At 39.4% G+C, this 24,447-nt stretch overlaps 1 protein-coding gene across 1 annotated transcript in view; it reads left to right on the forward strand.

Annotated features, from left to right (window-relative positions):
* Positions 1-2,484: 2,484 nt before the first annotated feature.
* cacng3b (calcium channel, voltage-dependent, gamma subunit 3b) overlaps positions 2,485-24,447 on the forward strand; it is a 39,655-nt gene continuing 17,692 nt past the window's right edge. Inside the window, exon 1 of the mRNA XM_020919944.2 lies at positions 2,485-2,701. Coding sequence (XP_020775603.1) covers positions 2,485-2,701 — 217 coding nt within the window. The remainder of the gene's footprint in view (positions 2,702-24,447) is intronic.

Raw genomic sequence — 24,447 nt, forward strand, 5'->3', positions numbered from 1 at the left:
AAAGTTACATAGTGCAAAATCAAACAAACTTCAAAAACTGATGACAAACTCTCTCCTGTTTTGAAGAGCTTATGGAGTTTACATGTGGGCTTGTTGCTCTTCTGTCAGTCCCTCTCCTCCTCCCTCTGCTCCGCCCCTCTTGGCTCCTGGCAGTGAGCAGAGGTGAAACGCTCCACTTTTCTTCCTCAAGTCATTTCTATGTTAATGAGTCTCCTTGTGCGATAAGGCAATAACATCCACACTCACACACACATACACACACACACACACACACACACACACACAGACACACACATACACACTCCACCTGTCATGGCTCACACTGGGCTGATGTGTGCGTGCATTTATTTATCCGCCTCTCTCCGTCTCCGATCGCCTTAACGTCTTGTTTTATTTGCACTTTAGTCCAACAGGCGCCATTAGATAAACAGGCATTGACTCAGTGGGTCACCCAGAACTACTTGTTGGAGCGGGAGCCTATAGAGGGACTTAAACATGTGATTGTATAAACACGGCAGATGAAATTCACAGACATGATCTGCAGTTTTATATGGAACAGGCTATTTGTTTTTGTGGACTCAACACATCTAAACACCGATACAAATCTACTGGCGTAAACTTGTGTAATTGGAAATTGCAGCCTCACCAGCACAAGTCACGTGAGCACAAACGTCTCAGCACACGCACGCGGGTACGTGCACTCTCAGTCTACTGCGTTCAGTGAACCATGAGCTCATATAGCCTTGTGTGGGGGCCTCAGTGGAGTGGAATCATTAAAACGGTCCGTGGCTCTTTAAGTGGCGTCTCTGCTTCTCTCCGGGGCGCGATTCTTCATGCATGGCTCTCCCCTCTCTTCCCTCTATCCTCCGCTATCCGCCGCTATCTGCCTCACCGTGTCTTCTCACTAATCAGTGCGGCGCAGGGCTGCAACCGCGGAGCAGAAAAAACAGAGAAATGATCAGCACCATGGACAGCGCCGCAGCGCAGGCTCCGGCCCGCTGGACACAGGACGTGTGCTCCACAGTAGAGACAGTTACAGTTCATTTGTGAACATTAGACAGACAGCCCACATTACTTTGGGAGTAGGCCAGCATATCATATTCATTTATTTACCAATGGGTATCACCATGGAAACGCACGAGTGTAATTCACATTTCTAACATCTGGACACCACTGGATCCTGAATAGCCCCAGTGCAATAGCCTACCCATTTTATACTGACGGCGATGCGGCTGAAGGCGGGACTCAGGGACATTGCGCTGCGCTATTGGCCACTTCAGGACTCCATCACACCCGAGTCCAATCCGCGTAAAGCGCCTCTGCCCCGGGCGGAGCTGCAGGAGACGCGCGGTTAGTTTTAGTTTGTGTTGGTTGGATCGAAAGAAGGAGGAGGAAGACCTAGAGGAGGAGGAAGAGGCGGCTGTCATTTTTTCATTTGTACAAACGGCACGTTTGAGGAGCGCAGTGCCAGGCGCGCTTGGCTGACGGTCCTCCAGCTCCAGCTGCTCACGGATACATTTATTTTGATTGGAAAAACGTGGCTTTTTTGAAGTACAAATATTAGTTTGGACTAAATTCTGTGATTGTGTTGAATTATCATTGTAGCTTTTTGCCTTTTCGACTCGAAATATCCGTTTGAAGACTTGTTTTCTTAGGCTGTTCTATGGAGAACATGTCACAGAGGCAAGTCAGGCAACAGCTGTGTGCAGGGACACACGACGGACCTCTGCTCGCCTGCGCGCTCCGCTGCTGCCTTGGACGGTCTTTGCTTCACTGACTACAAACACAGGAACATTTTCTGTGTTTTCGAGGAGAGGTCGTCGGCAGAAGCTGTGCTGTCGGCGGTGAGTCAGAGGCGACCCGCCTTATGCTCGGGACTGCGCTGTGACACGGGCTGTGAGACAAACAAACCCTTCATTATATGTTAAACAGATTTTCATGCAGAGCTGCTCACAGAGGTTAACACGAGAGCTGCACAAGTTCAGAAGAGGGGGCTGCACAGCGGAAACACGGCGAGGAGCGAGAGCAGAACATGAGGTGCGTGTGATGGGCAGCTCGCTCGCCTCACATAAACGGAATTAGCAGAGGAATAGCGGAGCATGGCACCGCTCTGAGACGCAAGGACTGCTCGGTTTAAGCGGGGACAACCGGTGGTCGTTAATCGTCCTGGATATGTGCGTGTGCGCGTGAGTGCTGTGCTAAAAACCGGTTTTTGATGCACGAGAAAGTGACGTGCTGCCCCCCGCCTTCCCGCCCTTTGCCACGAGCCTCTGCCCGACACTAAGAAGCCAACCAACTGTTTTATGTATGCGCCACGCTCACACATCCCAATTACACGTTGTTGTGCTGTGTATGAAATCTTGGAGTGTCTGTCGCTGAAACCCGAGTGTGACTTGTCCAAATCTCGCGGGAAAAGCGTGGAAATTAAACGGTGAATCTTAACGAGAGGAGGGACTCAGATTAAGCCCAACCGGAGCCGCCTTTATGAAGATGCTGATGTGTGACCGCGGCGTCCAGATGCTCGTGACGACGGTGGGCGCGTTCGCCGCCTTCAGCCTCATGACCATCGCGGTGGGCACGGACTACTGGCTGTACTCGCGAGGGGTCTGCCGCGTGAAGAGCAGCGGGGACAACGACACGAGCCGCAAGAACGAGGAGGTGATGACGCACTCCGGCCTCTGGCGAACCTGCTGTCTGGAAGGTACGTGCTCCGTCTGACTGACTGACTGCCCCGAGCCCTGTCTCACCCCACCGCCGCTGGTGCCGGCCCATAGGCGCTCTCTGCTCAGGCTCTGCTCCCGTGCGTAATTACACCACATATTACGCGAAGTGCGCCCTTTCCGTCACCGAGCTGTGCCAAAAATGTCCCCGGTTCTATGACACACTGATGACAAAGCAATTTAGGAGAATTAGTGAGTCTCATATTGACTCAACAGTGAGAATAACGCCAAAAAATCCATTCAAAAGTGCTCCGCAGACCTGTTATGTGCCTGCTAGTGCGTGTTAATGGCTTTACAGTGGGTTTGATTCATAAAATGTTTGAAGTTCCCCTCTTCCTCACACGTTATAGCTCCCCTGGGAAGTTAGAATGGATGTCTTGCTATCAATAGACTAAATAATGGAAAACAGTACTGGAAACAAATATTTGGAACATCTTTTGGCTCATGTTAATTATAAGTTTGTTTGATTTTCAGCTTTGTTTACGATAATAGGAGCACTCAAAATCCCTCATCCCCAAAAAATACTAAAAGGAAGAGACAGGACCGCAAGTGTTCTTATTGGGATTTACTGATATTGTCTAATCTAAGGCCCGTAATTGTTGACATTTTCTGAGCACAATGAATACTATAGTGCTAGAGTAATCAAAACACATTTACCTTTTTGTATATCTCTGTCTTTAATACTGCATTTTGGTAGCTGGAGTTATTTAAAACAACACAACAAATCGCACGATATAACATTTAACATAAAACCACATACATAAATGAGTAGCCATAGTTTTATTATATATATTTTTAGTTTATCTTTCATAATTAATGGGGCTATAGGCTCTATAACTTTTCCGGTGCTTGTGTGTGTCCCAGATGTTTCAGATTACTGAATTATGTTGCGTTTATTCAAATATAGTTTTTTTTTTTCCTTTTGCTTTTAATATTATGATTATTATTATTGATTTCATGTCTTGCCTGTTGTTACTTTAACCAAAAATTGAACCTGTCAAGCCACTAAATCAATCACAGAAGGGCATACAAACTATATATGTATGAATATATTTACATATGTATAAATCTTTGCCTTTGTGGGATTATAATTTAACATTTTTTGGGGAAAAAAATGGAATTGAATTGAAATCGATAGGTGTTTAGATGTTTGTGTAAAAATACTTACGCGAACTTGCCTTTCTAAAGAGCTAAAGAAGCACCTGGTTTCCGTGGAGATAAATGACGTGTGGGAAATTTGTGGCAAAGCGTTAACATCTCAAACAAGTGACGGATCATCCAGTAGAAAAGTTACGCAGTGCACCTTTCATGAACAGATCTACATTAGTGTCATGTTGAAAATATCCACGCATTAAAGGTCCTATATTGAAAAAAAAAAAAACAATATCTAGGTAAGTTAAAATGACTTAAATTAAAAACATTTGACTTTATTTGAGTCAATTCAACTTGAGAAGTAAAATTTTCTACCAATGGAATAAGTGTGTTTTTCTTAATTCATGCAACTTTTGATTTTGTTTCTTATTTTAAGCGCAGAAAGTTGCTGTTTTTCATATTTTAAGTGTAGCAAGATGTATTTTCATATTTTAAATACAAAAAGTCTTATTCCACTGGCAGATCATTTTACTTCCTCAAGTGAAATTTACTCAAATCGTGATAAAACTTTCTTAATTCAAGTCATCTTAACTTGACTAGATTTTGTTTTCTGTAGTGTATATTACGCAAAATGGATTCCTGTGAGGTTTTAAGACATGTTAGAACTGTGTTATTAGTTTGCCTATATTTCAAAATCTCAAAATGCTCTGTTCCACCTTGTATTTTCAAGTTAACATCTATCATTTACCTTTTGAGAGAACATTTGTGTGCTAAACAGGTGTGAATGAAACAAAACACAACTCCAGGTCTGTTTGTGAAGAGGAAACAACATGATAAAAGATCAGAAAACAGCGTAATATGGGCCCTTTAATGTGGCAAATAGGGGAATGTGTGCTGAAAGTGCATTTTCTATACATTATGTTAAGGTATAAATAATAAAATACAAGTCTAAAGTTATTCATTATGCCCTGTGGTAACATTAGGTGAGGCTGGCAGTATCCCATGATGCCTCAGCGCTGTTGTCCCGTGCCGTATCGCTCCAGGTGATGGTAAAACAGGCTGGAGTAGAAACCAGGTCGGGCATCTGAACTTGGACTGAATTTGCACAATCGCTGGAGTTCAGAATGTAAGATGTGAATGTTTTTCTCTTTGTTTTTACTGTATCCTTGTCATAATTAAAGCGTTTATATAGATTAGATTAAGTAGTATCCTGTGGTACCTACTTACAGTAAATGACTAGTAGATGTTTTCTATATGGTGATTAGTTAAAGGGCCCCATGATGCTATTTTCTGATCTGTTATAATCCTGTTTCCTCCTCAAAAATAGACCTGGAGTTGTGTTTTGTTTCATTCACACATGTTTAATACACAAATCCTGCATATTTAGTTCTTCTCTCAGACTGAAAAAACTCTGCTCCATTATGTTTTTAAACTTCATACACCTTCACTAGAATCTAGGGGTGTAATGATATCCAGATCTCTAATACAATATTATCACAATATTCATCTCATGGTACAATATTTAGTGTGATATTTTGGAGACGCTGATATAATTGTATAGGTAGATGGGACACTTTTTTGCTTTTAAAATATCCTGAAAAGAATTCAGTGTGAATTATTATTGCCATAATCTCAAGAATTCAAGTAAAAAACATATTTCTTCATGTTGTCTGCACTAAAATGAATCATGGGATATGTAGTTCCTGATGTTCATAAGCTGTTGCTACTATAAAACCATGCATTTAAGCAAAGGACCTTGTGATTCAATATATTGTGACAGCTCACGACATTATTGTGAGACTTTGGACGATATGATATCACGACATTTCAGTTATTGTTACATCCCTATTAGAATCACATGAATGAGTTCAGCTCTGGAGTAAAAGTTAAACGGTAGCTTTTGACCACTTCATGACATTACAAGGTGGAACAGACCATTTTCAGCATTGGAGATACAGGCACGGTAATATTAAAGGATTACTCCTAGTACCACCTAATGTCTCCTCTCATTTAATTTCTCTCCAGCGACTAGGTTAGGAATCAGAATACACTAGTCCATATTGCAAGATCCCCAGAAGTTGTAGACAGTGCTCCGGCCAATCAATGAAGAGCTGTGAAGCCATGATGTCAAACTCAAGCGCCTGTCTCGATCCCTTTTGTGGAACAGCACAACAGTAAACAAAACGGTCGAGATGAATGTAGACGAAGCCGTACGTTCTGTGTTGGCACGGATTCCCAAGATCGAGGATTTAAAGCCGGAATAAAGAGAATGTTTGCTGAATTTTTTCAAGGGGAAAGACGTTATTGCACTTCTTCCTATGGGATTTGGCACATTACATACGTCACGACCAAATAGCAGCGATTGGTTAAATAAAAAAGCACCCGCCTACTGTCGAACGAACAAATCCTAATTCTGCGAGGTCAGACGGTTTCTACGAAGTGAAAGCGGCTGATGAATCAGGCGAACAAAACACAACTTTGGGTATATTTTTGAGGAGGTAACAAGATTATAACAAGGCTAAATGCTCAGAAATCAGTTTTGCATAATACAGGACCTTTGAATTGTATTAGATGTAGGTTATTTAAGTCAATTTAAAATGAGTCGAATGCTCTTATACCACATATGTAAAGGTGCACTGAGTAACATTTCTGCTCATTTCCTTGGATATGTCATTGCTGTGCCTGGAATGTTCCAAAATATGGCATTAAACTTACGTATCTTGCAATTGTTCAATGTTTATTTAATTTCAAACATGTATGAATGAAACAAAACACAACTTCAGGTCTGTTTTTGATGAGGTGACAACATTATAACACATCTCAAAGCTCACAAAAGTCGAGTCTGTGTAAAATAGGATCTTTAAAGTCACATTGTGGAATATTCAAGGCTAAGCAGACGCATCCCCCATACATTTTGCAGACTGGCTTAATTTGTAGACACCATCATTTCGCTTTCACCACATCTATAAGAAAAATTGGGTGAGTTAGTCGTCCGCGAAAGGGTCGACCTGGAGAGAGGCCAAGGCAGAAGAATAAATATTTAATAGAACATTTAAGTTGAGTAATGTGTGCTTTAGATTAAGTAGTAACTCATAGGTAGAGAGAGTATATATTTGAGAATGTAAGATTGTGTGTTCGTTCTGGTCTGGGTTAGCGTAGACATGCTGACATTGGACATGATAGTATGACCTTTCTGGCGTGTCAGTTCACATCGAAATCAGAGGCCCACGGTACACAGCAGGGTGGCAGGAAGCAGCGTCCATAAACAGAAAATATGTAACTACTAATACATTACAACTGCGTGGGTTATATAACGGCGGTTCAAAGTGCGATTGTACACTAATCTGTTGTGATGTAGTGTGGCTGGATAAATGAAGCAATAAAACACAGGACTATTGAGAGATCTGGGTTAACATTTGTGGGTTTTTGTTTTTGAATATTTCTATAAAATCCAATTTAGGAATATAAACAATGTCAGAATGTACGTGGGAGTGTGATATCGCATTCCACAAACAATTAATTCAATTCATATATGAGACAATACAGTATATACACCATTATATAAAGGATTATTCTCTTGTTTATTACATCATTTTTCAATATTAGTTCCCTAGACATTGTGCAGTTTATGTTTTCAGTTCTTCATGCTACATTACTAGGGATGTAACGATATCCAAACCTCTCGGCATGATGTTATCACGATATGCATCTCACGGTACGATATTTATTGCGATATTTTGGAGAGGCTGATATAATTGTAGATAGAACACGTTTATGCTTTTTAAAATATCTTAACAAGATTTTGGTGTGAATTATTTCTGTCATAATCGCAAAAATTCAAGTAAAAAACATATTTTGTCATGTTGTCTACACAAAAATTAATCATGGGATATGTAGTTTTTGATGTTTATAAGCTGTTTCTACTATAAAACCATGCATTTAAGCAAAGAGCTTGTGATTTGATATATTGTGACAGCCCACGATATTATTGTGAGACTTTTGACGATACGATATCACGACATTTTGGTTATTGTTACATCCCTATACATTACAATTACAAATACATTTAGTTCTCAGCAGAGGTGGGACCAAGTCGTCGTTTTGCAAGTCTCATTTAAGTCTCAAGTCTTTGACTTCAAGTTTGAGTCCCAAGTCAAAGACAGGAAAGTCCCAGTCGACTCTCGAGTCACTGGCCCATAAGTCCAAGTCAAGTCCAAGTCATCTGCTTTGAGTTATTTCAAGTCTTTAAACCAAAGAACCAAATATAGCTTAGACTTTTTCAATTTATATGAATTTTAAACTAAATTGTACTTAAAAATTCAGAGTATTTATATATGAGTATTTATATAAGAATTGTAGAAATGGTAATATTTCCTTTTTAAACATCTTGTCAAGATCTTAGTGTGAATCGTCACTGTTAGAACTGAAAGAATTCAGATTTAAAAGTGCTAAATAGTTATTTTGTTGTGTAGTCTGCACTGAAATGGAAAGATCTTGTTCTGTGTATTTCCTTCTGTTTTACTGTACTATATATACTGTATTGTACTGTGTATTACTGTTGTACATTTTATTGAAACATGAAAATTACAGTTTTGACAAGTTTTGCATCTATGAATCTCTGCATTGGTTTAAAGTAAAATGTGAAATGTTCAATGATCATTGTTGTATTATACAGAATTTTAAATATAAAAATACAACTTTGAATAATATTAATATCATAAATAGTAAGAATGTCAAGTTTGATGAATCAATTAGCAGACGATGTTAGTGGCATGGAATGACTTGTGTTGTAGAAGTTTTCAACTTGTCCAAGAAAGGGTTGGAAGTAAAAGTCTACTAACATAATATAATCTTTGAGTGTTCAAGCCCCTTGACTATGTTTCCAAAGAAGGAGGATTATGAAGCAAATGTGGTGAGACTATGAAGGCCAGTAGCACCGGTTAGACAGCAAAATGCCATAATTAAGATAGTGGTATGCCAATGATATGCCAAGGGAAGAAGAAGGTGTAAATATAGCTTTTGTGAGTCAATGTTAAACTGAGATGTACGTGGAGGATAAATTACTCAAATTCTCTTACAACTTGCAACTTTCGAACAAAACGTTTTTGCACCAATAATAGTTTTTTAAGAGTAGCTGAGAAAGTGCTTACTCTGCCCCTCCTTCTCCCTCACTCTCCCCTTTAGTCTTTCAGGTTCTGCCCAGTTTAGCAGCTCTAGAAAGACGGTGGTTGTAGGAGTTTAGGTGTTTAGTCCCTCAACAAGTTTTTAGTGCCTTTAATTTAGCAGCTACCTTAAATAATACACTTACATCTAACTAAAAGCTACGTGCTATAAATACCATCACTGCTGCAACATTTGCGCTCTGAATCTGACCTCCGCAATCCCGTGACTTTGACGTATAAAAAGTTGTCATTTGTCATTCCTGATTAAAAGCACCACATTGCCATTAGCGTCCCCGTGCAGCCAGACATGACCGGTGCATTGTGGGGCACAGGAGGCGATTACAGGCCCAGATGGTGCAGGTACACGGTTTTATTCAACGCAGCCTCTTTCATTTCCATACAAACCCATGCTTGTAATTGAAGGAATAAACAGACAGCTCTTTTTTCATTCCCAGCAGACCAATAAGCACATCTGTGGGAGCTTTGTGCCAAATAACAAAGTCACGCCAATGTCAAAGCAGGAGAAAACAAAGCACCCTAGTATGTGTTTTGTGTTTGAAATGATAATTATAGGGATTTTTTTTGTGTGTGTGTGTGTGTACTAAAGTAAAATTTGTCCTCATTACAGATTAGTAAAAAAAAAAAAGATCTGCATTTAATTATGAAGCCTTTATTTGTCATCGAACCCGGAAGTAAGGCTGGTGCGCTGTTAGCATGCTATTATGTAGAGATAGTTTCAACGGGAGTCATTTGGACACTTTGTTTGTGTTTGAGGTACAATTAATTAGTGATGCTGCTCTGCTCTGGAAGTTCTCTGAAAGTTGTGAAAAGCACTTATTAACTCATTGTGTTGAATAATGAAAATGTTATGCCTGGATTAGGAATTGTGATGAATAACTTTGGATCACTTTTTCATGTTTTTAAGATAAATCAGGTACTGCAACTTTAAGTCCGATGAGGTTCATTTGGTTTTCTGATAATTTATGTTATTAGGGCCTGTTTATAAGAGAACGCTTGTGGGTAAAATATTTTATCAGCAGTGCCTTTAGTTTAGAAGATGACGGCATTTTTGAGGCTTAAAAATGCAAAATCTGAAATCACCCTCCAGAGTGGAAAAGTTGAATACGCTCTGCCGTCGCGTTTCCGTCTACACTGCCCAAGACGCAAAACTCTGGTCAGATCTGCTCACGTCGTGTACACGTTTACATCACATACATCACCACCCTAGCGTCATGCATACCCAATCCAATTCCACACACTTTTGCGTCGCCATATGCATGCAGATTTCCTCCTGAAAACGCTCGTCTAAACGCGGAATAAAAAGTGAAGACGCGACACCACTTTTGCGTCTTCTGTTCAGGCCGTCATCATGCCTTAAGTTCTTTTTTTAGACTTTGAAGAGTTTGTTTTCCTGACAGTTTCGACTCCTCACTAGTGGTCTTCCTCAGAGTGGCCACATGAAAATCTGTGCCAAATCTGTCAAATTTAGACCAGAGGGAGGACCCAAAAATGCAGGCCTATATTTGCAAAGTTGTTTAATAGAACAAAGAACATCCAAACACGAAAAGATTTTAACAGACATGACAATGAAAATGACAAATGAACCAACAAAGGACAGAGGAGAACACAGGGTTTATAAACACACAGATGAATTAGAGCCTGTTTACACGAGAACACTTGCGGGTAAAAATGTCAAAATATTTTATCAGAAGTGCCTTTCAATTAGACGGTGACAGCGTTTTTGGGGCTTAAAAACGCAAAAATCTGAAACCACCCTCCAGAGTAGAAAAGTTGAATACACTCTGCCATAGCGTTTTTCGTCTACACTGCCCAAGACGCAAAACTCTGGTCAGATCTGCGCACATTACGTACATCTTTACGTCACATACATCACCACCTAGTGTCACCACCGAGCCGTCTGGCATGCATACCCAATCAAATTCCACACACTTTTGCGTCACCGTATGCACGCGACACCACTTTTGCGTCTTCTGTTCAGGCCGTCATCATGCCTTAGGTTCTTTTTTTAGACCAAGAATTTGTTTTCCTGACAGTTTCGACTCCTCACTAGTGGTCTTCGTCAGAGTGGTTACGTGCAGGACTGTATTTGCAAAATTGTTTAATAGAACAAAGAACATCCAAACACGAAAAAATTTTAACAGACATGACAATGAAAATGACAAATGAACCAACAAGGGACAGAGAAGAACGGAGAAGGGCCTCTTTACATGAGAACGCTTGCGGGTAAAAACGTCAAAATATTTTATCGGAAGTGCCTTTCGTTTAGACGTTGACAGCGTTTTTGGGGCTTAAAACAGCAAAAATCTGAAACCACCCTCCAGAGTGGAAAAGTTGAATACGCTCTGCCGTAGTGTTTCTGTCTACACTGCCCAAGACACAAAACTCTGGTCAGATCTGCTCACCCCAATCAAATTCCACACCCTTTCGCGTCACCGTATGCACGCGATGCCGCTTCTGCATCTTCTGTTCAGACCGTCATCATATAAACAAAGTCTTAGGCTCTTCTTTTAGACCATGAGTTTGCTTTCCTGACAGTTTCGACTACTCACTAGTTGTCTTCCTCAGAGTGGTCACATGGAAATCTGTGCTAAATCTGTCATGTTTAGAGCAGAGAGAGAACCCAAAAATGCAGGACTGCCAAACACAAAAAAACACAAAAAAATTCTAACAGACGTGACACTAAAAATGACAAATGAACCAACAAAGGACAGAGGAGAACACAGGGTTTATATACACACAGATGAATGAGACACAGGTGAGACACACTTGGAAGGGGCAAACAATTAATATGACAGGAAGTAAAACTCAAAAACACACACAGCTGGAGAAATAACAAAATAAAACCCAGGGTCAAGAATAATAAAATAATTAAAGGAAAATTAACACCATGACAAAACCTGTATAAATCAGCTGACCAGACACTCAGAGGAAGACCGCGAGTGAGCAGTCAAAACTCTCAGGTATGAAAACAAACTCATGGTCTGAAAAAAGAACCTAACAAAATAAACTGCACTTTTACATTTGAGAACAGCCCTTCAGTTCATTAAAACAGAAAGTGTGAATAAAAATCTAATACCAAAAGTCATCTCTGAGCACAGATACTGACTGGCTGCACTTTTTGTTTCATGCTGACAGCTCGAGTAATTACATATATTAAAGGGACCATACTCTTTTTTTTTTTTTTTTTTTTCTCAGTATTGCAAAAGCAGCTCTCAGGGTCAAAATAAAACCATCTCCTCGCTGCATCCAAGAACAATGCTCATTATTAACGATGATGTCAAAACTATCCTTTGAAAGTAGTGAAAAGTGCTTATAAACTTATATATAACTTAACTATAGCTGTGAATAATCAGCTAAGAATGACATGACCCTTGTAAAAAAAAAAAAAGGATGACTGAGCTAGTTTTGTTTTTCCACATTTACAGTATAAGCCAATAAAAATCAGGTACAGTGTTTTTTGACCGCCAAACTAGTACAAAACTTCATTGTTAACTGTCATTGAACCCACTGACAATTTGCTTTGTTTTTAATTTATTACGTTTTTATAGTTCCACTCATTTATTCTATAGAACACCCAACACCATAAACCTAAAACTAACAACACCTGATATATGGTGTAAGAAAGCTTTCAGAAATATCCATGTGCATAGTATAAAAATCTATGCATATTTGGGAAATCCGTGCATATTTGTCTGTAGTTGAGCATAAAATCAATATTTGTAAACTTGAGAATGAGTCTAGTCGTACATAAAATGTATTGTGAATATTTTATCCATTAGAATATGAGCTGAAAAGTTACAACATGAAGAATTACAATCATGAAAATTTACGATTACACTTTTTTCAGTACATTCATACTGAATTCACAAATGCAAAACTCTGACATCTCGATCAATGTTTTTTCTGCTCAATAAATAATACCTGTTAAGTGATGACGTATTTTTGAGAGTAAAGTCACATCTGTGAATTCATATTCGTACCAAAGATAGAAAGAACTGTAAATTTTAATTTTGAGATTGTAATTCTTGATGTTGTAATTTTTCAATTCGTATTATGATGGATAAATTACACACAGTACATTTTATGAACAAATGGACTCATTCGAGAGTTTACAAATATTTATTTTATGCTCAACTACAGACAAATATGCACAGATTTCCCAAACAAGCACAGATTTCTTAGCCAGGCTGGTGCCACCTAGTGCCTCTGCTCAATTTCATTTCTCTCCAGTGACTAGATCAGGAATCAAAATACAATAGATGGTTCGCAAAAACCCGTGCAAGTTCGGGCACCAGCCAATCAGTGAAGAGTCATATATTCAGTGTTGTCCACAATTCCAGAGATCGAGGATTTAAAGCCGGAATAAAGAGAATGTTTGGTGAATTTCATCAAGGGGAAAGACGTTATTGTCCTTCTTCCTACAGGATTTGGGAAAAGCTTAAGATACCAATTAGCCCCATTAGCAGTGCATTACATACATCACGTCCAAATAGCAGCGATTGGTTAAATTAGACATGGCAAACTCAGGCCCAGGGGCCAAATTTGGCCCGCAATATAATTATATTTGGCCCGCGAGATCATGTCAAATATGTATTAGAGTTGGCCCGCCGGCTACAGATAGGCTATAGAGACATTATTTATTTAAAATTTTGTTATTATTTTATATTATGCTTGTTCTGGATTCATTGTTTAAGCAAAACTATTATTAAACATTTATTTTAATAAGAAAAGGTTTAACATTACATATCTCAAAAGAAGGGAAAACATGCAGATTTTGTTGAAATTTTTCAATAAATATTTAGGTTGGCCCGCAACTTAGTCCCAGTTTTTAATTTTGTCCCTCTGTGAATTTGAGTTTGACACGCCTGGGTTAAATGATAAAAAGTACACACCTACAGTCGAGCGAACGAATCCTAAAGCTGTGAGGTCAGACGGTTTGTACGAAGTGAAACAAAGTAAAACCGGCTGATGAATCAGGTTACAGATTTCTGTCCTATGCACACAAACATTTCTGAAATCTTTCTTACTCCATGCGACAGATGCTACAATCATGATGCTACAAATCATTCGTTTTATATGACTAGACTACATCCACCGCTATCTGACCCAAAACAACCTTTCCCATCCTTTACTATTCTCTGTGTGGTCCCGTCCGCTATTTGTAATCAACATTTGCGTCGATATCTTCCGCACTCTATAGACTCTGCGTGGCGGAGATAAGGGCGCGTAATGGGCACGATGCATGAATGAACCAGCCCGCCCAGGTTCCATGTGTCTGGGCTGTTATTGTGCTCGGAGACAGCGGAGAGGGGGGTGATGGATGAGATGTGCTTGGCCCGTGTTCCAGGTGAATCTCCGGGGAGCGTTTGACCACACGGTTGGGGATCTGAATGATAGAGGAGTAATATAGAGAGAGGCCGGGCAGCAGTGGCACCGCGAGCGAGGAAGGGGGCACGCCGGGTAAGGAATAAATGACAGCCAGGTCGCACTGCTGGGAGATATAGGCATTAATTAAAGATGTGGGGTTTTTTTGCGATGTGTTTTGTGCACCAAGGGAGAAGCAGAGGGGGAGAGAGAGACATGGGTGCAGTGAAGTCAGGGAGAACAGGATGGGAAGGTGAGGTGGGACTGTGTGGATTACTGGAGGCTGTCTTAGGATATACAACTGTACAGTCTAAAAAAAAAGTTGTGTTATACAGACTAGTGACAAAACTTTAACAACTTTATCATAGTTTTATGTCGGTTTAAGATGGAGGTGTGTACAGCTTGGACCTCTTTGGATCTTGCGTTTTTGGTATTTCACTTTACATCAAAACTATGCAGTGTTTAAAGCTCTAAAGAAAAAAAAAAAGTTTTGTTTTTCTATGACAATGGCAATAAAACCTTGAATCTGAATCTTAAATCTTGTAAGTTCAGAAAAATTGTACATATAGGCACTGTTGGGAAGTAACTGAAGCTATGTACAGAAAATACAGTTACTTTACTAAAATCAATAAACCAATGCATTGTCATATTTGAACACGGAAGTTAAACTAGTTTGAAAAAAAAAAAAAAACTAAACAAAAAGCCAATGCTCTTCTGGTGAGAGTGTGTAAGTGTGTATAAGTTTTCGTCCTCTAATCAGTGAAATACAAATACATAACAAACAGTGAAAAAATAAAACTTTTATTATTGATCCAAAGTTGTGTTTTGTTTTGTTTTTTGTTGTTTTGTTTTTTACACTATAAAACCGTTTTTATGGATTCAGAATACAGGCTTGTTCAGGTGTGGGCAATTATTTTTTCCATGGGGCCACACGAGAAACAGGAAATATTGTGGAGGGCCAAAATGCTTAACTCAATTCTGCGTAATATTAATTGAATTTCTTTATAAAAATCAGTAAATAGCATTGTTTAGACAAGCTGGTAAGACTGCTTTATGAGTTTATGTTATGACTAAGCAATGAAAATGTGAGGTTGCCTTACAAAAAAGTCATTTAAAAAACATCTCTAAAATAAAAGCAATTCAGATTTAGTCCATGCATTAGGTAAAATCATAAAATATGTTTATTTTGTGATTCCAAATTTGCTTAAATGGGCTGGTGACAGTCAACCAAAGGGTGTATGTGGCCCGGGAGTTGGACAATGTCCAGGTCTGCACTATAATATTCTCAAATCACGATCAAAGGTACACTCATTCATACATTTTGAAGGTAAGGTATGCAAGGTGTCTTGCCAAATGATACAGCAGATATATGCAACAACAGTGGGTATAGTACCAGCAACTAGGGTTAGGGTTAGCAGAATATTTTTAGCAACCAAGCTACTGTTGTTAACCCCATTTACTTTAAAAATGATAAAATATATTTATTTTGTAATTCCAAATTATCTTAAACTGGCCAGTAAGAGTTAACCAAAAGGCGTATGTGGCCCGGGAGCTGGACAGTGCCAGGTCTGGGGTAGTTATGTTTCAGGCTTTGACCTCATGTGAAAGCTCAGAACCTCCAGAATTCCCTTCCTAAGCTGCAGAGGTTGCACTAGCACTGAATCATGATGGCTGCATGTTCTGGGGTTTAGGCAGTGACAAATCAGATCTGAGAGAGGCATTTTAGGTTTAAAACAACTGGATTTCAATGTTGAAACTGGCAACCCAACTGAGAGACTCATGTGAGGTTCATTCTGCTTTCTAACTGAATAATCGTCTTGAACCAAAACACCAAATAAATGAGTGATCATGTCCAATGTTTTTGTAATTAACAATAAATCAGCATTAGATTTGTTATCAGTAAAGCTACATTTGATTTAAACTTGTCTACCTTGTAGCTGAGGACACCAATAAGTCAAGTTTTGGAAATTTTAAATCTAAGTCTTACATACAGTTCCTTAAAAACTATTTGAAATGACCAAAATATGACACGTAAAACAAAACAAACAAACAAAATATATTACAAAAAATGAAAAATATCAAAATGTTTATCTTTCTTTGGAGTTGCCACAGCCATAGAGCGGTGACATCGATTAATTTTACTCCAGATGCCCTTCCTGTCAAGTGTCTTTTTATGGCCACATCACTATCACAATAGACTTCAACATGCTATATTGTAAGATGCTAATGTAGCGTAGAGTGGATTTCATTTTCAACCATCTACCGCTTTTAGTGAGTAGAGTAAATGAGCACACATCCCCAAAGCGTTCCAAAAATCCATATCCGCCCGGCCGAGTGAGCCTTTTAAAACTGCTAATACTACTAATGAGTATTTTGAAGTGATAAGAGGGGGACATGTGAAGGACAGACTCGAACGAGCTTTAGAATGAAAAACAGATTTGGCACCGTTCGTTTACGCCGCGATGTGAATGAGGGCATCTGAGGAAGGAAGGAAGGAAGGAAGGACAGAGCGAGAGAAGGAGATGAAGAAGGAGGGGGAGAGAAAAGAGGTGTGCACCCAAGCAGAACCTGTCTGCCTGGGTCTCATCAGTCGTCACCGTGGAAACCGCCTCCTCCCAGCATCCTCTGCCTCATCTGGAGGGGTAACGAGGGAGGGCCGAGAGAGGTAGCGGCGCAGCAGGAGAGAGAGGACAGCCACCTACAGTGAACGGGGACAACAACATGGTGTACAAACATGTGGGATTTGGACTCACTACAATGGGTGCAAGTAGTAGTAGTTTTGTAGTAGTAGTGGTTGTATTTGTAGTAGCAGTAGTACAAGAGAGAAGCAAAAAGAGCTTACTTACAGCTTACAGTAAATGGGGGTAACAACAGTAGCTCAGTTGCTAAAAATATTCTGCTAACCCACAAGTTGTTGGAACTATACCCACTGTTTTTGCATATCTGTTGTGTCATTTGGCAAGACACCTCGCCTACTTTAACTTCAAAATGTATGAATGAGTGCACGTTTGATTGTGATTTGAGGATACTATAAAGCAGGGGTCTCCAACCTTTTTTCTCTGGTGAGCTACTTTTACAAATCGAAAATGCGAGAGAGCTACTAGTTTTTAGCCTGACCGTCTGACCTCGCCGCATTAGGATTTGTTCGCTTGACGGTAGGCGGGTACTTTCTTTTTTTATGTAACCAATCGCTGCTATTTGGTCATGACATATTTAATGCACTGCTAACGGGGATAACTGGTGTATTAAGCTTTTCCCAAATCCCGTAGGAAGAAGGGCAATAACGTCTTTCCCCTTGATAAAATTCACCAAACATTCTCTTTGTTCTGGCTTTAAGTCCTCGATCTCGGGAATCGTTGCCAACACAGAATACATGGCTCTTCGCTGATATGCTGGTACCTGGACTCGCACTTCTGGGGCAAAACCGTCTAGTGTATTCTGATTCCTGACCTAGTCGCTGGAGAGAAATGAAATTAAGCAGAGGCACTTGATGACGCCAGCCCGGCTAACTAGTTTTGGCGATCACAAGAAATTGAGCATATATAAGAGCCACATCAAGCCTTAGTTAGATGCCTATAAAACATAAACCATTATCCATTTATTAGTGCACAAAGTCAGGTATCAAAATTAAAAGGCATTTAATTGATACAATTTTAAATTATTCAGCACAGTACGTGTAATTCAGAAATCCCAAGCTACAGGTTGGAGATCCTTGCTGTAGTGACTGGGGTTGTGTCGTCATGTGTAATAGAATTTTCAGTGAGGTTAATGTTAAACCAATTAAGATTTTAAGATGAAAGATTTTGATTTTGAATTTCATAAAATTGGCCTATCTGTGTCCTCAGATACAAGATAAACATGTTCAAATCGAAATATAGCTTTTATTGGTAAGAGTTGCAATGTTGATGTATTCTTAATTAAAAATAAAAAATAAAATACATTAGACGCCAAGTTCAATTTATTTGTGTTATAATTTGGTGTTTTGGTTCAAGATGATTTTTCAGATAGAAAGCAGAATGAGCCTCACATGAGTCTCTCATTTGGGTTGCCAGTTTTAGTGCTGAAATCCAGTTGGTTTAAACCTAAAATGCCTCTCTCTGATCTGAATGGTCACTACCAGCTCCTGCAGTCACTCATGAATCAGTGCTAGTGCAGCCTATACAGCTCAGGGAGGGAATTCTGGAGGTTCTGAGCTTTCACATGAGACATGGCCTGTCCATATACTGAGAAAAACATGTACGTGTCCTCTATGTGCAGGTTTGGGCACTGGCAACTCGCAGGTTTAGTTCTAGTTCCTCTTTTAAAACAGTAGGAGCACAGGCTACATACAGTCGCTTTAAATAATAAATCATGATTCATTCAAAACTCTTCTGACAGTGTGAACATTGTTTCCATACGTTTGGAACATCTGGTCACTAACATACATTTTCAACATTTGTTCTGAACTCTTAAGGAACAAAATGGCAGCCAAATTTATCGTCAATATTCACAAAAACTACTAAAACACAGTTGCATTTTGTCTCAGTAAAAGTAATAAGCAGACTAAACATATACACAACTTTTCAAATCCCACTTTACTGAACTCTCATGATGTAAGATTCTTCACACAAAGACTTCAGCGCTGTTTTGACTGTGTTGTTTTATTTACCGAGCCCCAAACTAACCGTGTGGAGTCAGCTTGCATTACCATACCTTCTCCCAGGCCTGTTCCTAGCGCGGTTAAGGGTTATTTAAAGGTAAAATGAGCCCCGTGGATGAAACCTTATGAAATCAGAGTATTCGTTTTGCTCTGTTTGGGTTTGGTTGGTCTGTTTACTCTGGGTTTGTTGTGTGGGAGGCAGAAGCAGCAAGGACACACAGCTGGCGTCACCCTAACTGTGTCCCCACTGTCTGTGAGCCATCATTCTGACCTTGTTTTAGGCAGTATTTTGGGGAATATGTTTTGTATGAAGGTCTTATTGGTGAAAATTACAATATTAAGCTGTAATTATTTTTGCTTTGTTATGTTAATGTTCTATTTTTAATGTCATAATACTGCTTTTTATTTGCAAAAGATTAAAAATAAATGACAAATGAAATAGAGAGCTGGCAGCCTACTTTGTTTTAAAGGTTCAATATTAGATCAAATTGACTCTTGTGAGCTTTAAGCCATGTTATAATGTTGTTTCCTCATCAAAAACAGACCTGGAGTTGTGTTTTGTTTCATTCACACGTGTTTGAGTAATCCTGAATTATGTCTACATCAGTCAAAAGCTCAAAATGTCCAGTAGAGGAGCTGAAATCATCCAAATGTTTCTAGTGAAGGTGTTTGGAGTTTAAAAACACAGTGGGGCTCTTCCTGTATTACCACATGACCTCACAAGGTGGAGTGTTTTCAGTGTTTTAAGAAAAGAATTCATCCTAAATATGCAACATTATAACATAGATCAGAAAATAGTGTTCTCTTCCTCATTCCCAACACAGTCCTAGTATCCTAATTATTCACCACCATTTATACACGCCACTGCAAGCAACTCAACTCCCAGCATGTCAGCATCTAATACAGGGTGACGAGATGTCCCTGTTTACCCGGGACAGTCCCAGTTTTGAGCCCTGTGTCCCCTGTCTCAGCAGATTTACACAAAACCAGTGATTTGTCCCAGTTTTATACAAGAAATGTCCCTATTTTTGATCTAAACCAGGACTAAACTCAGACTAAATCAGGGCTACATCAGGTCTAAAACAGGATTAAAACAGAACTATCACAATTTTTGACTAATCTGATCCTAACCAATAGTAAAGAGGAGCATACATTATCATTAGTTTAGCCAAAAAACAGAAAAATGTGTTTGCGAATGACCATAAAGAAAAAAAAAATGCAGCGACCGAAGCCTCTCAGATTATGACTGACATGAGAATGCACAATGTTACACGCTCTTTTCACAGTTTTATTTATATCATCCCAACCCAGGTCTGTCCCAGTTTTGAATTTTAAAAATCTGGTCACCCTAATCTAGCAGCCTGGTTGGCGGACAATAAAAACAGTTTATAGACCCTGGTATTGTGTCACATAACTTTACTGTTAGTGTAAAGTTAAACCAATGGAGATTTTAAGATACTAATTGCAAAATTTAGCGTTCATTCAAAAACAATTTCAGACACTACAGAGAGATGTATTTATCAGCAGTGACCAGTAGTTCTCATGTACTTCTTTCTGTAGCCAAGCCCTGTGTCCCTTGTCTCAGCAGATTTATCCAAAACCAGTGATTTGTCCCAGTTTTACACAAGAAATGTCCCTGCTGTCTTTATTTTTGACCAATTTTATACCTGCCAACAGTAAATAGAGGCATACATTGTTATTTGTTTAGGTAAAATACAGAAAAAACTGCTCAAAAATGACAAAACACAAAGAAAATGTGACTATACTGACTCACATGTTAGTCATGAATGGGCCAAGTGCAGAACAATTCTCCTTAATTTCACACTCGTTTCACAATTTTATTATTACCAACCACGCTAAAACCGGGGTGTCACAGATTTTTATTTTGAAAATCTGCCCACCCTAGTCATGTATCTCTATGGACATTTTGCACTGCTGCCAGAAACATGTCACATTTCCATGGTAATATTTCCTTTTTTATTTATTATTAATTTTTTTTTTTTTTTTTTGACATTCCATTGTAAGCAAAATGCAGCACACTTTACAGTTACTTTATTTCATGAAAAATCAGATACAGCTCTAAAATTGCATTGCACATTGACCTAAATTATTTTGTCCAACATAAAATATTAGCATAGTCTTGCATGTTATATGGAGCTACATTAATACTTCCAGACTCAACTTGTTCCTTGTATCCCAGCATGCATTGCGGTGGCTGTGTTGCTGTGGCTGCCCTGAGGCTCTCCTGACCTTTATGAAGCAGATACATCCTGATATGTGCACGCTCCATTTTGTGTCTATGGCTCGAGCTGGTTAGCATACACTGCAGAAGGTATTTAGAGAAGAGAGAGCCCTACAGAGAAGAGACGATTCTATTTATGGACATCCTTACAGTGATATTTTAGTTTTTATCATGAATAAAAAAATAGGGAAAAGTATAGATGTCCAGATTACTTCTATGTTGCCTTTGGAACTTGAAAAATGCACATGAACGCTCTCACAAATCAGAAAAACAACTGTAATAATGTTTAATCAAGACAGGAGGAAAGATGTAGCACTACTGTTCAATCATTTACTGATGTAACATTATCTAGTTTTCTGATTTGCAAAATTAAATGCTGTAAATGAAAGGAATTCAGTGATTTTATTCTTGGTGACATTAAAATCATGAATTTCCAAAAAAAACAGATGAAGGCAAACAAGTTGAACCCCGGACATCTCATCTTGAACACCAGAGGATCACATGAAGAATGAATGATTTAAGTCTGACATTCTTTGTTGGCAACTGTGGGGAAAGAACCATCCTGAAAAGACAAAAATCAGCACAAATGATTATGAAGTTTTGTTTTTTCCTATTTTGGATATGATCGTCTTCTGTAGTATAGTTTGAAATGATATGTCTATTGGAGGCTTTTGAACACTGACATGGTCAGAACTAGTTAAAATATGTATAGAGTTTGAAAACATTGAGGAACTTCTTTATAGCAGACGAATGCAAGGGAGAGTAAATTTGCAGGATTATGTGTAATGTGAAATGTGTGTGAAACAAAACACAACAAAAGTATTTTCTTGACGAGGAAACTACATAATGGTAAAAAGTGCTGGAATACCAAATTAGACCCACAAAGCTTAAAGAGTCATTAATCAACCTCCCAAAGCTTTACCCCGCCTCTAAGTAAAATCTGAAAAATCCTCCAGAGTGGGAGGTGCCTGGCCGGTTGGGGGGAGCGGTGATCGACAGCCGACTGTCAGCCCCAACAATCCAACATGGTGTGGACTGGTGCGCTCGAGACTTTGGAACAGAGCGGGCATTTGTGCTTGGTTCACTCAGTTTCCCTTTTCTCCAGACATGGCAGGACATTGCGGTGACCAGCGGTGCCAGGTGGGGGCGGGGCTGAGAGGGGCTCCTCACGTCCCGCCCGTAGACGCCAGTGGCTCTGCTTATCATGTAACACCCTGCATTTGACTCATTAGCGGCCGTTAGTCCAACCTGAAAATTCAATTGTACTAGCCATAGTTGATCCTAAAGACAGGGTTTCCACGGTCATGGAAATCCTGGAAAAGTCATGGAAATTGAAAATGTAATTTTCCAGGCCAGGAAAAGTTATGGAATTTTGTAAATTCAATGAAAATTTTGGAAAAGTCATGAAATTTTAGTATCTATTTCACACAACTACAGTGTTCTGTTAAGTTATCATTAGGCTACTGTGATTATTTCTGAACGTATGTGCCTTTTGTTTAAAAGAGACAACAATAAATGCACTGACTTTATTCTGAATGTTAAAAAACTATAACACCAAACCATAAGGTGAGTGGAAGGAGGTAAAATTTCATATTTAGACCTAAAAGTATGGTCAATACATGTAAAGTGCCATAAAGTCACTGAAAATTCACTTTAGGTCATGAAAAAGTCATGGAAAAGTTTTGAAATATTGTCAGTGAAAAAGAGTGGGAACCCTGCAAAGTGGCCGTTACAGACACGGCTTAGTAGTAGCTACACTATCTAACTAGATACACTATGTAACTTTTCAGTTTGAGAAAACAGAAAAGCCTGCTTGTCTCCATGGAGATGTAAATGTTTGTGTAGTACAGTTGTCAAAAATATAAACAGTATAAAATCAGATTGTAATTGATACTAAAAATAGACACTCATTTGAGCAGGTATCAATACTGAAAAAGTCACATTGACAGGACAGAAATGAACCTTTCCTGAATAACTTTAAAAAGATTTTGAGCTGTATCAGAACAAATATAAAAGTACATAGACTAGTATATGCCCATGGACCACTTTGGAACATACCTGGACCACTGAGAGATTTCCCAGATATAAAACTGCATAATATAAGTACTATATTTTTGTCTAAATATAGAGTGTTTTTGTATTATCATTGAGGTATCTGAATAAGTATTGAGTATCAATTTCTTAGTATCAAAATCAAGTGGAACGCACAGGTAAAACAGTAATGAAAAGTGAAATAATGCACCTTTAAACGGCCCATAATCTTCTTTGCGCATATTCCGTACCTTTTGTTTAACTTGTCATCACGAATCCAATTAATCAAGCCAACTCCAGCCGCTCTCTCCCAGCCCATAAATCTCCAATAGCCTATGGTCTGTTTACACACCCTCTCCTCTGACAATACCAGCGCGCTCTTAATAGTTTTAAATCTTCCTCCGTGCTTTGTCCCTCTCCCCTCATCATGATAAACACTTTGACCCCGGGGTTTCCGCACTCCCCCTTACATAATCACTAACTACGTGCATGCATCTCCATAGATCCTCAGCGCGACCATCGTTTTCTTGCAAAGAGACGGCGTGATGTCATCCCCCGACCGAACCCATGCATCATTCACGCTTAAAACAGCTAATTCGCCCGTTGATTCGCCCGTGATTTAGATTCTCGGAATAAACGGCGCTGTCTGTCTACTCGGCCCACCCTCTGTATCCAGTGTTGGGGGGGATGAGAGAGAGAAAGAGAAGAGGAGGAAGAAGAAGAAGAGGAGGAGGAGGAGGAGGGGGTGTTTTGCTATACATCAGAACGGTTCGATACAAATGCGTGGGTTTAAAAGACGGCAGGTGTAATGAATTTCCCCGGACGGCAGACAGGGGGCGGCGCGCTGATGGATGGGGCTTTACACCTTGATGCGTTCAACAGGAGAGGCTAATGCTACGCACTAACGGTGACTCCACTGCGGCGTTGTAGCGTCCAATCAAGGCACTTTGTTTGGGGAGGGTGAAGTATTGTTTTCCATTATGCGAGGAGAGAGCCATTAAGAGTTGGGAGTTGCGGCATTGTCCTCCGTTGACTTGATGGTTTGTAATGTTGGAGTTGTTTATTTATTTCGGGTTTATGAGATATAATGGCGTCATTTAAAAGCAGAGGCCGTGTCGGATGAATGGTGGTTGTTTGGAGTACTTTGTAAAACTAAAATGTGAAATTTGAAAGAAA

This window comes from Boleophthalmus pectinirostris, unplaced genomic scaffold, assembly GCF_026225935.1.
Source record: "Boleophthalmus pectinirostris isolate CB_2022bp ecotype Guang Dong unplaced genomic scaffold, ASM2622593v1 HiC_scaffold_17, whole genome shotgun sequence".
In the NCBI taxonomy this organism is placed as follows: Eukaryota; Metazoa; Chordata; class Actinopteri; order Gobiiformes; family Gobiidae; genus Boleophthalmus; species Boleophthalmus pectinirostris.